General features: G+C 49.3%; 1 protein-coding gene across 1 annotated transcript in view; it reads left to right on the forward strand.

The window, feature by feature from the left end:
- Rptor (regulatory associated protein of MTOR complex 1) overlaps nucleotides 1-20,782 on the forward strand; it is a 338,384-nt gene that overhangs the window by 200,548 nt on the left and 117,054 nt on the right. The window contains exon 8 of the mRNA XM_077800527.1: nucleotides 8,606-8,665. Coding sequence (XP_077656653.1) covers nucleotides 8,606-8,665 — 60 coding nt within the window. The remainder of the gene's footprint in view (nucleotides 1-8,605; nucleotides 8,666-20,782) is intronic.

The following is a 20,782-nucleotide window of genomic DNA, read 5'->3' on the forward strand; positions in this document are numbered from 1 at the left end:
TACAAGAGAAGTCTCAAAAGGAGTTGGTGCTGCCAGAGCGTAGTGGCATTCATCAGAATTAAAGTCGCAACTAACCTAGACCCTGAGTCTTAATGTGCAAAACACAGGGCAACCCTTTGTAAGGTTGCAAAAGTTACAAAGTACTTAAGAGTGTCTCCCTGGACACTGCAAACCCTGAGGAAAGAAAGACATCTAAGAAGGTCTGTATGAATGGGGAAGTAGTCTACAGATGGCAAGACTCACTGTCATCGAGATGCTAGGTTTTACCATACTGATCTACACGTTCAGTTTGATCTAATCAAAATGCCAGCAGGCTTTTAGGTAAATAATGATAAGTTGATTTTAATGTTTATAAAGAATTAGTTTACCCAAGTAATTTTGGAAGAGAAGAATAAGGTTTGAAGACTGATGCGATCCAACTTTAAAAGTTGCTATAAAGCCTTAGAACTCAAAATGGTGTGGTGTTGGCAAGAGGACAGACACGTGGGCCAGTAGAGCAGAATAGAGAGGCCAGAAGCAGATCCGTGCTGAAGTGGCCAGCTGACTTCAGCAGAGCTGCAAGGATAAGTCACTGAAGGACAGTATTTTCAACAGTGGTTCTGGAATGACTGGCCATCTCTGTGATAAGATGAACCTTGCTCTGTAACTTATACCTCATATAAAGTTTAACTCAAGGTGGACTCTAGACCTCACCCTCAAACCCCAGGCAATCTTCTAGATTTTAGAAAAGTAACATTTTTTTTTTAAGAGGAGAAAAAAGAACATAGTAGTCATCCTTTGTTTTAGAAGTTCTTAAGTATGACTTCAAAAAGCATATTTCTTAAAAGAAAATGATAATAAACTGGAGTTTGTCGCAGTCTTTGCTTTGTCATTCTGGGAGGCAATACCAGCAAATTTCAGGACAAAAGACTTTCACTGGAATGTAGAACCCTCCCAACAGGAAAACAAAAACATTTTTTAAATGGGCAAAATATTTGAGTGTATCCTTCACTAGAGGAGAGCCAGAGACCACAGGTGAGCACTTGGACAGACGCCTGGGGACACCGAGGAGCTGGAGATGCTGCAGATGATCACAGTCATGGCTGCAGTCTGAAACAGCAAGTGCTGCGAGGGGTGGAGAATGTCTTTGAACCCTGATTGTCTTCCCTCCCCAGTTTATACCTTCTGCTCTTCTACCCCCACACAGAAACACATCATCTGTAGAAAACACCAGAGAACTTTAGGTGCCTCTCCACAGACCTGGAAAGAGCTCTGATGGCCCCAAGACGGTCATTAGCACCTAATAGCAACACTGGGTCTCTCCTGGGCCCGGCTGGACACTTGTAGGACTAGGCCGTGTGTAGAAGGAATGTGCTAAAGATTGAGGGTGTCAGCACCTCCACTGGCCCAGGGACCCACAGCCTCCATAGGCCTGGTGATTGCTAGCATGCGGCAACTGTCCTGAGACTGCAGAAACACAGAGTCCCTGCCAGACTGCAGTTCCCATCCAGCTAGAGGCCAGCGAAAGGGCTCTTAGATTGCCTTGGTGGAGAGCAGAAAGCATTGTGAGTCCTCTGCTGCTGGGGCAGGAAATGGAGTGAGTTAAACTCATCAGCACTTAGAACCGCTGTGCAGGGCCTGCCGCCTACTCCTGTAACCCCCGTGGTGTGATTAAAAGGAGGATTTGGTCTTTGTCCCAGGTTTCTGGCACATGGAGACCTCTGGGGCAAGCAGGGCTTTTGTATGCTAGCAAGATGGCTTTTCCTCCTGAGATGGCTTCTCCGTGGGGGCTGATGACCAGAAGGACTGATCGAGACTAGAAGAAGGGACCTTAGGTCCTGCCTCTCGTGGGGGCCGTGGAGATTGAGTGCAGCTGCTAGTGGCCAGTGATTCGAGCCTGCACGGTGAGGCCTGCATTGAAACCTCTAAGGGAAGAGCTGGAGCGTGTGGAAGCCACGCACTCCTCCGCACACCTCGTCCACTCCAACACACTGGGCAGTTCCTGAGTCGTGTCTATTATAGCAACCGGTTAATGTTGGTGAGGGGCCCTCCTGGGTTCTGTGAGTTCTCCTACATGTTGGCAAATCGGAGGAGGAGACCAGGGATCAGAAGCTCAGGTGGCCTGGGTCTTGCGACTGGTGTCTGAAGTGGGGCTGTCTTGTGGGACTGAGCCCTTCCCTGGAGTCTTCCGACTCTGAGCTTGTCAGAGTGGAACTGCACTGCAGACCCTCCGTTGTGGAGTCACCCTATAGTGTGGAGACGGGCAGTGGCCAAATCTGAGAAGGACGGCTCCCCATGCTGGTGAAGCCGGAGGAAGCGAGGGGAAAGGGGAAGCCTTTTAACAGGGTGGGGTAGGGAGGTATGTCAATGTTATGTGCCACACACAGTGAGGTCCTGCAGGTCCAGACACAGAGGATAGACGCAGTGCTGCTATGTGACCTTCCTCCCTGTGAGAACGGCAGGGGTGAGAGGACCCTGTGGACAGAGACCTTCAAAACTGGTGAGGCTGGGTGGCTCAGTGGTGGAGCACTGGCCTGGCACCAAGGCCCTGGCTTCCAGCCCAGCACCACAAACCACACGGAACCCCCTGATTTGTGGTAGGCCTGTGGGGCCGTGGCCTCCACCTTCCTTGCTACAGTTACAGGCCCACTCTCCCAGAGCGTGAGGTGGCCTGGGGACGTCCTGCCACTCATGTGCTGAGTGGCTTCTGCAGCCCGACCACTTCTGCGTAAGTGAACAGGTCACACTAGACAAGGCAGCAGACCCAGGACAGATACCTCTACCTAGGACAGCCAGAGAGGAAAAAGGATGTGGACACAGGACCATGGAAACGCCCTGCCCTCCAGAAAGGAGTATGATACGGCACAGCACCAGAGGAAGGGGCCCTGAAGCTGGGTCTCAGGCAGCAGTTGCTCTGTCCCCTCCATGAAGTCACGGGAAGGGGGGTTGTGGGGAAGCAAAAGGGAAATATTAATATAGATGGCAGGATAATACAGAGATGAAGAGGGCCAACAAAGAGAAGGAAACACTTTAAGAAATCAAATAATTCAGTTGCAAAATTTAAATGACTTTAAGATCACTTGTCAGTAGAATAGGTGTTACGGGAAATGAAAAGTAATAAAAAATGAGAAGCAAGAACAATGAAGCAACGAGGATTCATACAGATAATTATTCTTGAAATGTAGAACAAATGGTAATGAAACAGCATTTAAGCATGTCATATTTCAATAAGTGTAAGCTCCCCTATTAAAGTTACCTTCACCAGAATATCCAGCCTGAGGAATTCACACACATGCACCGACCCGGACGAGCTCGACGGCAGTGGGTGGACTCCTGCATTATGCCAGGGGAATCCCAGATGCTAGCCCCATGGAGTCACATCAACCTGTGTGGGTGACTTCATTTGTCCATCCATTAGTACAGTTCACTGTCTTAGTGGGTCAAAAGAGAAGATGTTTTCAATAAAAGTAAAAGTGAATTTTAATGAAAACTGTGGCATAAGGATGGTGGAATAAATACTTCCTCCGCCAGAAGTTTCCTCCTGCCAGAGCACTTGCCCTGAGGCCCAGTGCCCTGCAGTGAGGTGTCCACTATGGTAACCAGCACTCCTGTTCTCTGGGCAGACTCTCCCGGCAGTGCTGGTCCATGAAATGATCAGGTGAGGAAGGGGAAGGCCTGTACACATTCTAAAGAGGCAGCAAGTTTACATGACTGATGTAGGATTCAAATCGCAACTTTGCAAAAAACAAAAATAAAATCCATTTATGTGAGGTGGCTGATGACAAGGTGGACCGTACGTCCAAATCGGCGCCCTGGAAAGGAAGCGACTTCTGTAGAGGGCGAGGGCTAGGGCCTTGGGGAGGACACGCAGGCCTTGTTGGTTTGGGAACGCCGCCCCCCTTTCTTAACTGGGCCTTGGTTATAGGGCCTTAACTTTCTAAATCTTCAGACTCACAAATCTTGTGTTCCTTGTATATGGCATACTTCACAGATTGAGTTCTAGGCTGCCAAAAGCTTTATGATTGTGACGGATTATACACAGACAGACTCAGAGCCATTTTTGATCATCTGAATGCAAAAAAGGGAGGTGAGAGTACAGCGGTCAGAGTTTCACAGATTGCAGGGTGGCCCTGGGCGCCTTCCCACTCCTGATATCACTGAAGGTTGATGCACACAACTGGATTTGTCCTGGTCCTCTAGGTCACGCTCATCTCCGGTCTGTAGCTGGCCTGACTCCAGCTGTTGAGGGAGTGAAGTCTTATTTTCATCGTCTGATAAACGCCCTCAAGCCCCCTGCCCACTCTGAACCCAGACCTCGGTAGTACCTCCTCATTAGTGCCCAGGCTGCCTGCCCTGCCCTCCCCACCCGAGTGCTGGGTGCGTTGTTCCTTGTGCCTGTCTCACTGCAACTGTTCCCTTGTCCAGACTCTGTGTGTGGTGAAGGCTGTGTGCGTGCCGAGCCGCATTGCTGGTGTTCACTCTGACTGGGTGTGCAGCTGCTGTGCACTGATCCTCGCTCAGGGACATGGGCTTCCCCTGGCACGGCTGGACACTAAGCACTGTGTCTTCCTTCTGCTGGTAGAAGCCTGCTGCCATGCCCATTCTTTTCACATGTTCTGTTGAACATGTGCTAGAATTTCTTACCTACTGAAGAATCGAGTCGTGAGGTTGTAGTTGAAGGGAATCTTCGCTCTTAGGATACAAAGGCAGAATGGTTGCACTGTCTTCCTCTCTTGTGGCAGTATTGAAGGCGTGCTGCAGACCACCATCCTTTCCAGGGCCAACAGAGTCACTCAGCTTTTGCGCTTGCTGACTGACAGTGTGTAAGAAGACTCCATGTGGCCTGGGCTTGCATTTCTCTTGTCTGTGTCGCTGCACATCCATTTGTATGTTTAGTGGCCATCTGCTTCCTTGTCTTTGGGATGCCTGATCATGTCCTTTGCCACTTTTCTGTTGGCCTTTTGTGCTCTTTATGTTGATTATAGGGGTTGTGGACACACCTTGGTAAGAGTAGTCCTCTGTTGCTGGTATCCCCCACCGGACACTTCGTTATCTAGGATTTCAATCCAGGTTATGGTAGACGGTGCCCCTGCTCCTTTGCTTTGTGCACCTTGTTTTAAGACAGCAAACAGGCCAACTTGCACATCATCTTTTCTTCACATCTCTTGGCACATGGGACCTGCACCTGAGGTCTCTGTCCTCTGACCTGAGCTTGCTGTCCCAGGCTGTCTTCCCTGGGGTCTTGATGGGAAGCCCCCTGCAGCCTGTGTGCTTGACAATAGTTTATCTTGCTCCCACATTTGAACATCAGTTTGGCTGGACATGAGATTCTGGGTTATAAGTTCTTTTTCTTTAGTAAATTAAAATACTCCTCCATTGCCTTCTTGCATCCTATGTTAATCTGACTCTTGTTTACCTGAAAAATGATCTTTCTTTCTGAAGGCTTTCCACGTCCTTCCTGTCTTTCTTTTCTTTTCTTTTAAGATAGGCTCTTGCCAAATGCCTGGCCTGAGCTCCTGGGCCCCAGAAAAAAAAAAAAAAGAATTAAACACAGAACAGCAAATGCTTGTAGTAAGAACTAATAAGAATCAGCTGTTTCCTTCATCATTAATAACCTGGTTTGTGGGTATTTTGAGCCATTGTTGTTACCTCTACTTTTGCACAGAGCCTTTTATTGCCCAGCGATACTCCTGTGCAAGGGAAGGAAGGAGTGTGAAAAATGAAAACAGGTGTTACAGTTCTAATGCTGTGAGAAGAGGTGTTATTGGCAGAAGTGAATTTTGTAGATTTCATTGAATTGGCCATGCCACCCTTAGTCAAGTAACCATACTGTCTATAGTTTGAAGTTGTGTGTGTGATGTCTTTGTTTTAACTTCTCATTTACGAGAATTTACAGCCATGCATGCTGACACACGCCTGTAATCCCAGTGACTTGGGAGACTGAGGCAGGAGGATTGTGAATTCAAAGCCAGCTTCAGCAAAAGCGAGGTGCTAAGCAACTCAGGGAGACCCTGTCTCTAAGTAAAGTACAAAATAGGACTGGGGATATGGCTCAGTGGTCAAGTGACCCTGAGATCAATCCCCGGTACCGCCCCGACCCCCCGGCCAAAAAAAAAAAAAAAAGAGAGAATTTATATTTTCAGTGTTTTTTGATCATGCTATTTTCTCAGTAATCAACATTTTTTTATATACATAATTTTAAAAGGTCTTCATCTGCCAGTTCTGAAATGTGGCCACCTGTGAATCTACTTGTACAAACTATTTTTTCCGTTGGTTTCTGATAGCATGCTGTCAGAACAGGCTCTCGGTTGTGCTCTCTTCTCTGAGCTCTGCACCTGCAGGAGGCGAGGTAAACCTGCAGAGGTCTGGTCCCAGGGCTGGACTCGGGCTTTCAGGAGATGAGCTGGTTTTGCAGAGGCTTGCTCGCAGAGCTGCTCCCTTCAGCTGCACTCTTAGTTTGATGTTCAGCTCTTAACCCTGTATGTGGCTTGTAACTAAGGGTTGATCCCTTCGTGTGTCCATGGAAAGGCCTTCTAACCCTGCAGGACTTGATCTCCCTCCCTTTCTTCTGAGAGGCAGGGGATCCTGAAATCTTCGCCCACATTTTCAGCTTCCCCGTTGTCTGCTGTAGAATCCTTGGAGTCTTGTCCTGCGTGTGGTTTGGGAGTCAGCCAAGGCCTTGCAGAAAGCTTGTGTTTTGGCTCCTTCCTTTCTAAAGTTATTCCCTGTAATTTCCTGGCAGCCTGGACCCCTGACCTCCAGCTCCTTGGCCCAGCCAGCCTGCTGCCCCTGAGCTGAGTGCTGCGTGAGTCGCGGTGTCTGCTGGGGTGACTCATCTAGAGAGATCCTCTTTGTAAGGGTCACGGCACTTCCAGTTTCTACCTGTGTTTGTTTGTTCTTTGGCATTTTCAAATGGTTGTTTTTTATATTTTGTCCAGAATTCATTATTGTTATTGGCAAAAGGATTAGTGTGATACAAATGACTCTGTCATTACTGGACTCTAGAAATCCCAATCGATAAGTACATTATGGGTGAAAAGACTGACGACAAAGTAGCATGGTTTGTGTAGGGCTCAGGCCTGAGATTGCATTTCCTGTGGATCATGTTTATCCACCATGAGATCTTGTGCTCCACAAAGCCACCATGGGGGCCGTGTGTGTCTACCCTGGCTGTGAGGCTGCAAAGGCACCTGGAAGTGGGCCAAGCAGAACCCTCTGAAAGTCAGCAGAAGGGACTGCGCAGTACTGATCGGCTGATGGAGCATCACGGCCATGACTGTATGCTCACAGGAGGAGTCTGCTCCCTGCCACCGGGAAAGCACAGCTTTTGCGTTGACTTCTTTTGTTCTTTGAATATTAACCCACTGAATGCTGCAGCCACAACCTCTCTCCAGGCCAAGCAGGCCTTCCTTCTTGAGCAGAGTACATGGCCAGGCATTGTTCCCGTGGTTCCTGGGCAGTCTCATTCAAGAGGGTGGACAGAGTGCCCAGCAAACACTGCATGACTGTGTCTTATTTTTCTGGTTCTGAGTCTTTCTGCTCCTCTTTGTTTCTCTGTCCTCTCATTCCGCTGCTGTCTGTATACTCCCAGTTCTCTCACCTCTATAAAGGGTAACTTCCAGTTCTACCCTGATTGTGGCCTGGTCCTATCCTGTCCTTCTCCTGGGCCCACTATCCACATGTGAGACATTGGAGTGCATTTTGTAAATGTCCCAATAAGCCACTGTAAGTTCAAAGCATGGTCAAGCGGACAAACACAGGTAATACAGCTGGCCCCCGAGCATCCTCTTAGCCGTGTGGCCAGTGTACTCTGCCGAGTGTTGGTTGTTTCCCCCTTGGAAGAGATCAGAACACAAAGTGCAGCTTCTGCCCTCAGTTGTTACCCTTGCGTTGTTGCCCTCCCGTTGTCACGAAGTCGGGAGATTGCAAGTTGGACTCTCATAAGTCAGGGACCCTCAGTTTTTGAAAGGGGGTTACTTATTCTTAATTTTAAACCTAGATAAATCAAGCATTTTATATTTCTTGTGCTAAAAACATTAAGTTGCCTTTGTGTGACGTTTCCATCGATTCTGTCCTGCTCTGTGCCAGTGCCCTGGCAGGAGGAAAGAAAGATGGTTTCCTGCCTCCTGTCAGCACACACAAATGAGACAAAGCTTTGCTGGTTCTGCACTAGCTCCTGAGGACGGGTTTTGCATGCAGGCAGGAAGTCTTGGCCCTGACACCTAGGATTTTGTGTGATTAAAAAGATGTAATTGGATTTGTGTTTGCTTGTCTTCCCCTGGCTTCCCTTATGTCCCTTGAGGTTATTTGTTCGTTTCTCCAGGACTCTCCCCAGCTCACTTCCTTAAGGGAAAAAACTGGAAGTCTAGTCGACTCCTGCTGTATTTAGTTCCTGCTGCATCTCAGAGCTCCTCTCCAGGGACAGGCTTCATGGACTGCAGACAGTGCCTTCCTGCTGACAGCGCTTTCTTCCATCTAAAAGCCCGGAAGCCTTGGGAAGGAAGGAAGCTGGGCTGGCTTGTTTACCATGGCCGTGCCCACCCGCCTTCAACTCCCTGCTGCTGAAGGCCATGGTGCACGTGAGGTTTTCCATTCATGCCTCTCACACTCTTTCCTTTTTCTACAGGTTTTGCATGCAGAAATGTGTCAGCCTGGTGCCTGGAGTCACACTGGACTTGATAGAAAAGTGAGTAGATTGTGAAGCCCTTGTGGTTGGGTCGCTTCCTTTCTCGACTCTTGGTTCCTGGAGCGCTTTCTACCCTGTGGGTGTTACCATCTAGGAGTGCTGGGTTCATTGTCTCTACTCGGCAAAGAGTTGAAGAACAGGACTCAAAGATACCAAGCAACAGGTTTATTGTAAAAGCCACGGTAACAGACTTCTCTGAAGAGGAGGGCCCCAGAGCTGAGATTCCAGTGGGGGATGTTTTGGCCTGTTCTTTTTATGGTCCCTGGAATTTCCTCTTTTCCTATCTCCTCCCGTCCACGCTCTCCTCGCTATTATTCATTGGTGTCCTCTCTGCATCTGTTCTAATTTTTCTCTTGGATCCCACACTTAGGAGTACAAGTACAGAAGTGTCTGTCTGATTGGGTCCCTACTTGTGTCCAGCTTTTGTCAATTGGGAAGTTGACCTCATTGGAAGACCCTCTCCATGTTCCTCTGTTCTGGCCCCCGCCTGACCTCCTTACTCGCCATCTTGCCCTTTCGTATGGGAACATCCATTTGTTCTCTGAGATTGTGTGGGTTATGCTCAGTGTAGGAGGTAGCTACACATGAGGCCATATTAGAAGAAAATAATAAAAAGCCGAATTCTTTTGAACTTTAAAAAGAACCTCCAAACTCTAAGCCAACGCAGAAGACAGGTCACCTCCGCTTTCCCAGAGCAGCCGGCTCAGAGCTCCGCTTTGACCCATTTCCTCAAACTTAAACTTGCCCTTTGATGTTCTGTAACTTTCCCATCCCCTGCCCATTTTACTGTTTGGAACAGACTGATTTCAGAAGGTTCCAGAAGCTGGCCAGGGTGTCCCACACGAAGCACCATGTTGTGCACATGCCCACAGGCTTCCCAGGTTCCTCGAGCAGTGCATGCATCTCCTGTTTGACCTCTTAGGATCTGAAATAGTATATCCGATGCTAAACTTGGCCTGCATTTATTTGCTTTTATGTGCTTGTAACTCCTGAACAGTGTGGAAAAAATGGGGAGTTGAGTGAACCCTTGTGCTCTGGAGTTGATCTGCCAGAGGGCTGTTTCCAGGGCCCCAGTCATGGAATTGTATGTGGCAGTGGCTGAGGCCTGAGCTTATCACATTAGGTCAGAAAAGCAAGCGTTGGCTGAAGTTCTCTCTGGAATAGCGCTGGCCTTGTGTGTGGGAAACAATTCACACAGGAGGCCCTCAGTCACACTGCCTTCCCACAGTGGCATGCTTGCAGCTCCGGTGGCAGGAATGCAGGAACTGCACTTGTGCTCACACAGGCACTCTCTTATGCCCTTAAGTAAAAAATAACCCGGTAGGATGCATTATCCAAATGACACAAACTGCGTGCAAATGTGCATGTTATAAAAGGCACAACTAGGTCCACACGGGGGCTGGTATTTGATCAGTGGCAGAGTGGATATTTGATGTGTGAGGCCCTGGGCTCAATCCCCAGCACCATAAAATCAAAACAGGAAAAAAAAAAAAAAAAAAAAAAAACACATGTAGTTTACTCTGCAGCAGCATTGAAGGACTCTAAATAATTAAATAATTCCTGTTCTGACTTGTTTAGTGTTTTTAGAAAAACATAGTATGCAAAATAATCTACAGTTGTGATGTCACCTCACATTTCTGAAGTCCTTCAGATTTCAGAGGCCAAAGGAGAAACATGTTCCTCATACATCTGCTCATTCTCCTCCAGCTGAATGTTCCCATTGGGACTTTGGAAAAGTGGGTATCGAAGTGCACTTGTGAAATTGAAAAACAGTTCTGGGTTCAGAGAGGTTTGCTGTTTTAAAAGCTTGTTGAGACACTTAGAACCCCAGTCTTCACTGTGAGTCACTTTTGAAGCCAGGTTGCTGGGAGCAGGCCTGCACTCTGCTCTCCTGATACCGTTCAGCAGGCGTGTTCGCCATTGAATTGAGTCAGACGAAATGGACACAAGTCAGCATCTGTAGCTGGAAATCCCATGTTGCTGCTCTCCCTTGTGGCTCGGCAGAGGTTAAATTGTGAGTGGTTGAATTATGTTTATATTTTTATGCCACGACTGATTCCGTACTTGGGAATTATTCTGCACCAGGAGAAATCCTGATGTATAGCTCCAGAAGCTGCCCAGCTACAACTGCTAGATCAGTTTCTGAGTGGATGCACAAGTCATTTGCAAGATGTCTCCATGTAAAATAAAATGCTATCATTTTATAAACTTTTAGATTTTTTTCCACTTATGTTATGGTCTCATAAGAAGGAAGATTTTCAGTTATTACATGTGATTTTGAATCAGAAAGCCTCATAGCCTGCACAGCCCACTGCTGTTGGATGGCCCCTTCTCTTGCTGCTGGGAGTTTCCTGTTCAGAGAAAATTTCCTAGAATAAGTGTCACATTATTTTCACCTGCTTTATTATTATTTTCTGGAGATGTCATCTCAGAATATGTTCATCTTGGTTCTGGTGAACTCCACAGCTTGCCACCTGCTAGGCCTGCCTTGATGCCAACTCCTCTTCTCCGCTCCGCACCACCAGAGCACACAGACTGATGATGTTGACCTACATGTCAGGTCAGGTGGAGCCACTTGGAAAGCCATTGCGCAATCAGTTAGGAATCCCAACACTTTCCACAGCCTGCAGCTCCAAGTCTGATTCAGAGTTCACTGTCTCAGGGACTCAAGACCAGGTCCGTCTCCCTCTTGGTGCAGTGCGGCTCCCACAGCAACCAGCATTCTACAAACCCCAGGGGGCCTCTTGCCATCTGGGTCTCCCTCCTCCCCACAGGTGTGGTCCTTGCTCCTGGTCCAAGTCCTTCAGCAGGGCCTGGCTGCGTACTTTGATCTCAGCAGTGCTTTGTGCACATGAGCGTGGAGCTGGCCTCGGCTGTGGGCTGCGTGGCCTCCCTACTGTGTGCGGCAGGCACAGCTGAGCTGCCCATGGCCTGGGGCTGCACACAGCAGAAACCAGGTCAGACTCGGGCTTTCATGTTGTGATCTTGTGTTTTAATTCACATAGAGGTTTGAATCCTGTGATGGCCCTTTTTCTGTTCCACAGACTGGACAAATTACAGAAACGAGTCTTACATTGACTCACCACTCTGGAGGTGCGAGATTAAGGGGCCACATCTGGTGATAACCTCTCTGGTAGACTCCCAAGGCAGAGAGGGTCTTGTGTGTGTGTGTATCTGTCTGACTTCTTACACAGCCACCAGGGTTCAGTCACAACAGCTTGTTGCAGTCAGCTTTTGCATTGCAGTGACAAAAATACCTGAAAAGAACTACTTAGAGGTAGGAAGGTTTATCTGGGGCTCAGCCTTAGTCCATGGCTGGCCCACTCCACTGCTCCGGGCCTGAGGCGAGGGGAGGGGCAGAGGAAAGCTACTCAGCTCATGGCAGAGTCAGGAAGCAGAGAGAGGGGTAGGGCCCAGGGCAGTTGCTCCCCTTGCAGGTGACCCGCCTCCCCCAGCCACACCCCAGCTGTCCAGTTACCACCAGCCAGTCCATTCAAACTAGGGTGGACCAACTAGACTGCAGCCTCACAGTCCATTCACTTCCCCTCTGAGGACTCATGTGGGGACAGGAGCTTTGGGGGACACTTTACAACCAAACTTTATCAGGGCTCCACCCTTATGACCCTATCAAATTCTAATCACTTCCCAAAGGTCTCAACTTTAAATGCCTTTAAGTTTCCTCCCTCTTAATTAATACCTCACAATAGAGATCAGATTTTTTTACACAGGAAGGTTTGGGGGACACACTTAACCCACGTCCAAACTGTAGCAAATGCTGCTGTCAGATGTAAGAGGGTAGGGGAAATGGAGCTCAGATAGAAAGGGTGGGCACGGGGGACTCCCAGACATGGTGCCAGGCAGGCTGCTCTCCAGCTGTGCCCTTCAAGGAGGTCCTCTGGGCTCCTGCTCGCATGTCTACTCCGCCAGTGGTCCAGGCAGCAGGTCCCACTAGGCAGAGTGCTGGGCCATTGTGCTCAGGACGGGTATCCTGGCACGTGACAGAATGTACTTGTCACCAACGTGCCACTGGGTGACAGGCCCTGGCACAGTGCCCCAGATCCTTCCCTGAAAGTGGCACCCAGAACACAGGCTCCTCCCAGAGCTGGGAGCATGAGGGCGCTCCTCTGGGCTGCAGCTCTCTAGCAGCCCTGGGCCCAGCCCCCTGGTGTCACAGTGTGATGTCAGTTGGCCCACCCAGCCAGCTCCCAGGGCCTCATCTGATAAGTAGAAGGTGTTTTGGGGGAAAAAATGCTTTCGTCTTTTAAGAAAATTTCCTAAAATGAAGTAGTCAGAAAATGGACGCTGGCTTCTCCTCAGGTGGACTGTTACTACAGCTGGTTCAGAGTAGGTCCTCCCAGACTCAGGGTTCACACTGGGAGCATCCAAGACTGTCCCCACTCAGAGCCAGCAGAAGGCCGGCCTTCTCTGGAGACATCTCCCATCCAATGACAGTCGGGGTGGAAGTGACAGGGTAGTCCTCCCCACAGTGAGTCCAGAGACTCATAGTCACCCCAGTCACCTTCCTCACTGCCAGACGGAACCAAGTGGGAACAGAGGCGCATGAGTGTTTTTTTTTTTTTTAATTTATATGTAGTTAATGTTTTAAGAACCCTATTATATTTCAAAACATATAAATTTTTGAATAGTCGAGATTTGAATAAAAACATTTGCGTGATGTTGGTGAAGCTGTCCAGGAGGTTTGCTGGGAAAGGGTTGTGTAATTGGTTGGGTGATGTCTCTGTATCTCCACTTCCTGGCCTACTTTCCAAGAGAGGAGCTTCCGGCTGTGTGGGTCGCATCTGCCTTGGAACAGAGAAGGCATCCACCCATCAGCTTGACTCCTAGGGTGGTGGCATGGTGCCACTCTCTCTGTCTGTCCCGCCTGGTGTGGTTTTCATGTGCAGAGCATGGAAGCCTATGTGGGCGTGGGTTAACTGGTAGCCGAGATACTTTCAGTTGCAGGTACAGGAACAAACAGAAATTGACTCTTCTGCTCAGTTCCTTGGTCTCATTCCTTATTCTTTAGCTGTTCATTATTCTGAACAAAATCCCAAGCTCTACCAATGTGGGAGGATCCCCCCAAAACAGCACAGCATCCGAAGAGCCCCTGGGACCCTAGTGTGGTGTCCATGTGGGCTGAGGTGTGGTGCAGAGGCATGGGGTGCATGCTTGTTGGGACTCTGGGTGTTGTGCAGAGCGTGAGTGAGGTGCTAGCTGGGCTCCACTTGCATTCCTGATTTCTGCCAACTTTTTAAGGACTCTGAATGCTTAGTTTTGCGTATGGTTTTATTCCTTCATTCAGCTCCCTGTGTGGATCGCTTTAAGAACAGCTTCATCACACCAGTACAGGGTACCCAGCCATGGTCTTGGCCACTTGGCCTCCTCTCGTCTTCACAGCACGCAAGTGTCCAGCTGCAGGCACACTGTAACCTTTTCCTTTGGTCACTGGAAAAGAGGAAGAGCTCCCTGCTTCAGACTCCTGCTGGTGGCCAAGGCCAAGACCTTGGCTGGATGACCTGCACTGGTGCAAGGCCCTGGGTTGGTTCAGTGCCAAGGGACAGAGCCAAGGCTTCCCAGGAAGGCCCTTTGCCATGTGGTCATCTGCTGCACGCCCTGCAGGGCAGCAAAACGCCAGCACATGGCCGAGGCTCCAATTCCAAAATGCTCTGGCCTCAAATCCTTGGCACACTATGGGTGGACAGTGAGAAGGATGTCTTTGGGAGCACAGGGCAAGGACATGTGGACAGAGGGCATGTGGCTGTGGCCCTGGGCCACGTGAGGGAAACTGCCGAAGCACTTGCAGCTTGGCTTTGGCACATCCACGTCAGACTTGGGCCCAGGACTCTCCTGCACCCCGACTCAGAAGAGCCCCCTGCTTCAGACCCTGCAGGTGGCTCTGCAGTAGCTGTGGTCTGTTCCAGTGGCTGCTTCCCTAAATCTGTTCCAGGTGAAGGTTCCCCAGGATCCCAGATGCAAGCCCTTCCTAGCCTTTGTCACTGCTCTCAGACATGCACGGTGTTTTGTTAAGAGCCCCAGCACCAGATGAGAGCCAAGATGTGACAGGTGTGTGTGTCTGTGTGTCTTTGTGATTGTCTGGCAGTCTTTGAAGCTGGGAAGCGTCTGTCTCTGGTGGAAATGAATCAGGGCCAGCCTTCCTTGAGCCGCCCCCCCTTTTCTCATTATCTGTGCTCACCTAGCTGCCTGATGAATAAGCCTGTTCTGCTACACTGCTTATTTATATTCCGTGTCCTTTGAGAGAGTGGCAGTGCGATCCATGCTTAGAAATTAGGGAACATTCTTCAGCCCTCAGATGGCAATGAAGGGCTTACACAGTGCCGGAAACATGGGGTCCTGGAAAGCTCTGGGGACCGAGGGTGCTGAGCCCATTCCATAAAGCCCTTAGTTAGTATTCTGATCACAGAAGCCCCAAAGCATACAAAAATCATTCACGATCAGCATCGATTGTATAAACACGCATTATCAGGGGCCGACAGTCCAGCCTCTAGAGTAGAACAGCTGCTGCTCATAGGCCACAGGGCTGCTGGGCTCCAAGCCCCCACCCAGGTGGGGCTCTGTTCTGGCTTTGAAACCATAAGCGGATTTGTACCTTGGTAGGAGCACCTTCTGTGCCAGGCTTTAGCTGTGTCCCCTCTTCTCATCCTCAGGAGGCCCTTCAAGGGTGCTGCTCTTGTCATCTGCCTCTTAAAACTGGGGAGACTGAGGTGTACAGCAGGTGAGTGGCCTGAGCAGTCACAATGAAGACCACCTACAGGTGGGTGGTGAAGCCACACCATTCTCTGCCTGGGGTATACACTGTGGACAGGACTGAGTGACTCCATCCCATCTCAGCCCTGGGTGAAGGGTGGATGTAGCACCTCCTAACCAGGGGTCTGTGGTAGGGCTTGGGATGTTCACAGGGAGAAAGGTTACATTGGGCTCGGGACACATCAGGAAGGTTCTCACAAGGGAAGGCATGACTAGTCTCAAGGGGCAGATTCCATGTGGATGTGGTAAAAGAGAGGCCGTCTAGGTGTGGGCAGAATACCTGGCAGGAGGAGGAAAGCCTCCCTTCTGTTGGATGCATGGCCACCAGGAGAACCCAGAGGACCTGACTCTGGGAGGTGGAGAACCAGAATTGGGCAGTGGTCTGCCTGCGTATGGAGTCTGGTGTCTCTGCTATCTGACCGTATCCCCTGGGAAAGCCAGGCTTGGCAAGGCTGAGGGGTGACACAGGTGCACCAGAGTCTCTCTGGGTCCTAGGAAGGGAAGTTGGAGACCCACAGCCCTTTAAGAATACAGAACCTCTCCTGGCCCACAGGCCTTATGGAGCACATGATGCTGGCTGGGTTTGGCCTCGAGAGCTCTCTGGGTCTGTGTTGAATTAGCATCTGGCAACATCCACGCAGCACAAGGACTTTGAGCACCAGTTCCATTTACTTGACTCCTGACTTCTGTGCAATTCTTCTCATCTTATGTCCTGTATACTTTTGTGCCCATGAATGTTATTTCTACTCCCCAGAGTTAATGTTGGGTTACCTCCCACATTCTCATCTGTTGTTCATTCCTTCCTGTAACTCAGCTTCCATCTGAGGGTACTGGTTTGTTTGTTTGTTTGTTTTAACCCATACTGCAGATCTGCTGGTGAAACACTGTTTTTATTTGTTTCAAAATGCCACAGTTTCCCCTTCAGTTGTTTTTATGTTTTTAAATCAACATTAAAGGACATTTGATAAAATAACCCCTTTACATATGGCTTGATATGCTGTGGCAGATTGTGTACCATGGAACCTCTGCTGCTGTCACAACAGGTCCCTTGTGTCTCTGGGCCACACCCCGCCATCCCTCTCCTGATCCCATGCCCAGGCCTTTCTCTAGTATGTTAGGGTTGGCTCTTTGAGCCCTGCACAAATAGAAAGCTGTAGGCCGCTCTTTGTGCTGCCTCTGCCTGGGGAGCCCTTGCAGCGCCCCCATGGTAATGTGGCTCTTCATCCTCCTCACAAGTCGCACTGCAGCCCCTGCGGTTCACTGTGGCTGGATGTTTTGGTTGTTTGGGTTTTACCAACAGCTGCTACAAATATGACACACTGCGGCCTCATGTATCCACTTCCTCTGGGTTAGCACCTTAGTGTGCAACCCTGGGTCATGGAGCAAGGTTGGTTTTATGATTAGAGATCCCACATTTTTCCCAAAGTGTGGTACCATCCTCCCAGGTGCACGTGCCCCTGGGCTGCATGCGTGTGAACTCCTGGCCTGCTGACTCTGAGGTGAGTCGCAGCTGCAGGCGTCCTGTGATTTGCATTTGGTAAGCAGGCTTTCCCTTGCTACTGGCCATTAGTTTATATTCTTTAATAAAACGCATGCTCGAACCTCCGCACTCAGACGTTCCATGGATCTGTCTCTTGCTTCCAACAGTGTTTGGACAGAACACACCTGGGGACTCCCTTTTCTTCCAATTTCCAACTTATTTCCAGTCTGATCTCCATTTGCAATCACCAGGACCATCTTCTCACCCATCTCCTGCTTCCAGGACCAGCCAACTCCGATTTTTGTGGTTAGCTCTTAACTGGCAACCAACCATGGCCTCCCAGCTTCGTCAGAATCGTTCCACTGAGGTGGAGGCTGCCATCACCTGCCTGGTCGGTCTGCATCTGCCTGCCTCCTACACCTGCCTCTCTCTGGGCTATTTCAACCATGACCATGTGGCTCTAGAGGACCTGAGACACTTCTTCCACGAGTTGGCCAAGGAAAAGCGTGAAGCCTCTGAGCGTCTCCTAAAGATGCAAAACTAGCGCAGTGGCTGCGACCTGTTCCAGAGCATGCTAAAACCTTCTCAGATGAGGGGTGCAACACCCTGCACACCATGGAAGCTGCCTTGTCCCTGGAGAAGAACCTGGCTGAACCAAGCCATTTAGGATCTTCATGCCTTGGATTTTACTAGCACAGACCCACATTTCTGTGACTTTCTGGAGAACCACTTCCTTGATGAGGAGGTGAAGCTTATCAAGAAGATGGGAGACCACTTGACTAACCTTCACTGTCTGGCAAGCCCCCAGGCTGGCCTGGGCGAGTATCTCTTTGAAAGACTCACCCTGAAGCACAACTAGAGGCCCTGGAATGCAGTGGCCTTTGATGGGGCTCCTTTGCATCTCCTGGCATCAGGACTTTGGCCTGAGCCTTTCCCTCCAACCCTTAGGCAGCTTTTTAACCACCGTGAGCCCCACCCAAGCCTGGACCCAATGAAAATAAAGCTTTTTCTAGGGGGGAAAATGTATGCTCAAGTCTCTTGCCAGTTTTAAAGTTGTGCTGTCTTCGAGTGTCCTTGTGTTTTCGACATGATCTTATATCTGGGGATCGTTGAGCATTTTTGCCCAGCCTATGCCTTGTGCTTCCTCAAAGCAGTCATTTGAGGAATGTCCCACCTAAGAAATCTTTGCCTGCTCCACCCAGAGCCGTAGAGATTTCTCCTGTATGTTTGTGTAACTTTTAGAGTTTATTTTACGTTGAAGTTTGTGATCATCCAAGTTATTCTGTGTGCAGTATGCAGTAAGTCAGAGGCCATCTTTTTCCATGTGGGTATTGAACTGTCCCAGCACCACGTGTGGAAGAGACAGCTGGGTACCACAGGTGGAGGCCTTTTGATGCTGTAGTTCCCTGGACCCGTTCTCTGCTGATGAGTTTTGTGTCCTCAGGCAGTGCCGAACTCTCTTGGTCACAGTAGCTGTGCTGTAGACTGTCCCCTGTGAAGTGGCTTTGACTCTTCTAGCCTCTCACATTTCCCGTCAGCCAGGACCAGCTTATTGATTGTACGTAAACCTCTTTGCTGAGGTTCTGACTGGGGTCCTGCAGAATCTGTGGATCAACTTGGGGCAAGTATTGTCTCAAGGGTACTCACCTTGTTTTCCATGAACATAATACAGATATTTAAAGATTTCACATCTGTCTCAGCAGTGTTCTCTAGTCTTGTTGTTATCTTCTTTTTTCTTTCTTCCTTTTTGTCAACTCAGCCAATGCTGTGGGGCATCTCCTGCTGTGGTAATTGTGAAGTGGGCTGCTGAGAACCATAGCCAAGTAGGAATGACGCATGGCAATTTCCTTGTCAGCCTACCCCATGTTGCTTAGAGGGAAGATTCTCCATTGTGGAAATGGGCTTGCCTTGGACCCAGGTCATTTGCAGTGACATTGCATGAATGTTTGAGAAAGGTGACCCTGCTCAAGGACCAGGGCGGATCCAGGTTTAGGGCCATCCAGGTTTAGGGCGGTTCCAGGTTTAAGGTGTATCCTGCTGGGAATAGGGCGCATCCTGCTGCCTCCAGGCGCCCGCTCCTTGAGTTCCCATTGAGTTCTCACAGGATTCAGATAGTATTTGGGATGCAGAGCCCGGTGGAGGAGTGGATTCTCCCAGACCGTGCGTGTAGAGTGCCGGTGTGAGTTCTGGAATAAAGAATTGCTGTTGGAATCTACAAGTTTTTGTGGTGGCTCGGTTATTTTGTGCCCAGCCAGACTGCGGCAGTGGAGTGTTCATTTGATGGAGGGGTTGTTCAAGTGGGTTCTGAGGCACTGCCTGCCACAGCCATGCCGTCACTCTCCCAAGGCTGCTTTGCTGATTCTGACTGGGGTGTGGTCAGCAGGAGGGAACAGGGAGCCCAGGCGAGTGACTTACCACGGAAGTCACCCATGTCACATGTTCCTTCTGGGATAAGCCTTCCTCTTGCCATGTTGTCTGTTGCATTTGGGGCTTGGTGTTTGAGGTGCTGCAGGCACCTGGAGGCATGGCACGTGTGCACCCTGTTGATCCCCTTGCTCTGTCTGCACATGCCCTTTCCCCGGCCCTTCTTTGGGTTAGTACTGAGTGCTGTGGTTGGTCTTGCTAGCCACTGTGCTTCACACACCCATCCCACTTACCTAATCCAGTAAAGTGTCCTTGCTGATGTTTCACAGATGAAGGAACCATGCTTGAAAAACTTGGAGTTGTGCAAATACTGGGTGCAAGTCCCAGAATCAAACCCAGGGCTCCAGTCTGGCCTTCATTTCAGCCTTGGTGTGTTCCGTCCTGCCCTGCCTGATTCCAGAGTCCCCAGTCTAACTGACATTATCCACTGTGCTTCCATAAGGGGCGAGTGTGATCCTCTTCCCTGATCACCACATGCTGATTTAGGTGTCCTGGTGCTTTGTGGTTACAACTGTACGCATCTTGCAAACAATTAACTTAATTTTCAGGTTTTGTTGCTGTTTAAGAACAGTATATAAAAATGTGATTGATTTTTGCATACTGATTTCATTTCCTCTAAACTTGCTGAACTCACATATTGGTTCTGATAGCTGTTTTGTAGGTTCCTTGAGATCGTGTATGGGTATAATTATGTCATCTGCAAATACTCAGTTTTCCTTCTTTCCTTCCAACTTTTATGTCTTTAATTTATTTTTCTTTATTTGTGGTGCCACCAGATGCCTCTGGTGCCTTGTTAAATACAAGCAATAAAACTGGTGCTAAGCTCTGATCTCAAGGATCACTTGAGGGGAATGTGTTGTGCTGTGTCCTTAAGTGGAACATGGGCTGTGGTTTTTTTTTTCACGGGTGTCAGATTGAGGACGCTCCTACCTGCTGGCTTTGCAGGAGTGTTCATCCTGAGCCGATGTGGAGAAGTTAGTGCTTCCCTGCAGCTGAGACAATGGTGTGCCATTCTCCTTCCTTCTCTTGATGTGCCACATTATGTCTTTGATATTGAAATGTTATATCTCGGATCCCTATGGCTCACCCCACGGGGTCCTGATGTGTTACTTTTTGATACATTGCTGAGTTCCACGTACTGATGTTTCTAAGACTTGACCTGTGCCTTCTCTGCCGCTGGGGACAGCCACGCCCTCCAAGCTCTGACCTCAGCTGGGCCGGGCCTGTACTAGTGCATCTCTTCCCTAAGAATCATCCCCCTAGAGGGAGTGTGCTCCCTACCACTGATGCCATGCTTGTCATCCCCCTTAGTAGATCTTCCTTGTCAACTTAAAGTGTTTTATATTAAAATTTTCCAAGTTAATTTACTGGTGTGCCTTTGGTCTCGTGACCAGATCTACACTAGTGCATGTTCCTTTGAAATTTACTTGTACTTCTTTCTTTCACTG

This window comes from Urocitellus parryii, chromosome 7 (assembly GCF_045843805.1).
Source record: "Urocitellus parryii isolate mUroPar1 chromosome 7, mUroPar1.hap1, whole genome shotgun sequence".
NCBI lineage: Eukaryota > Metazoa > Chordata > Mammalia > Rodentia > Sciuridae > Urocitellus > Urocitellus parryii.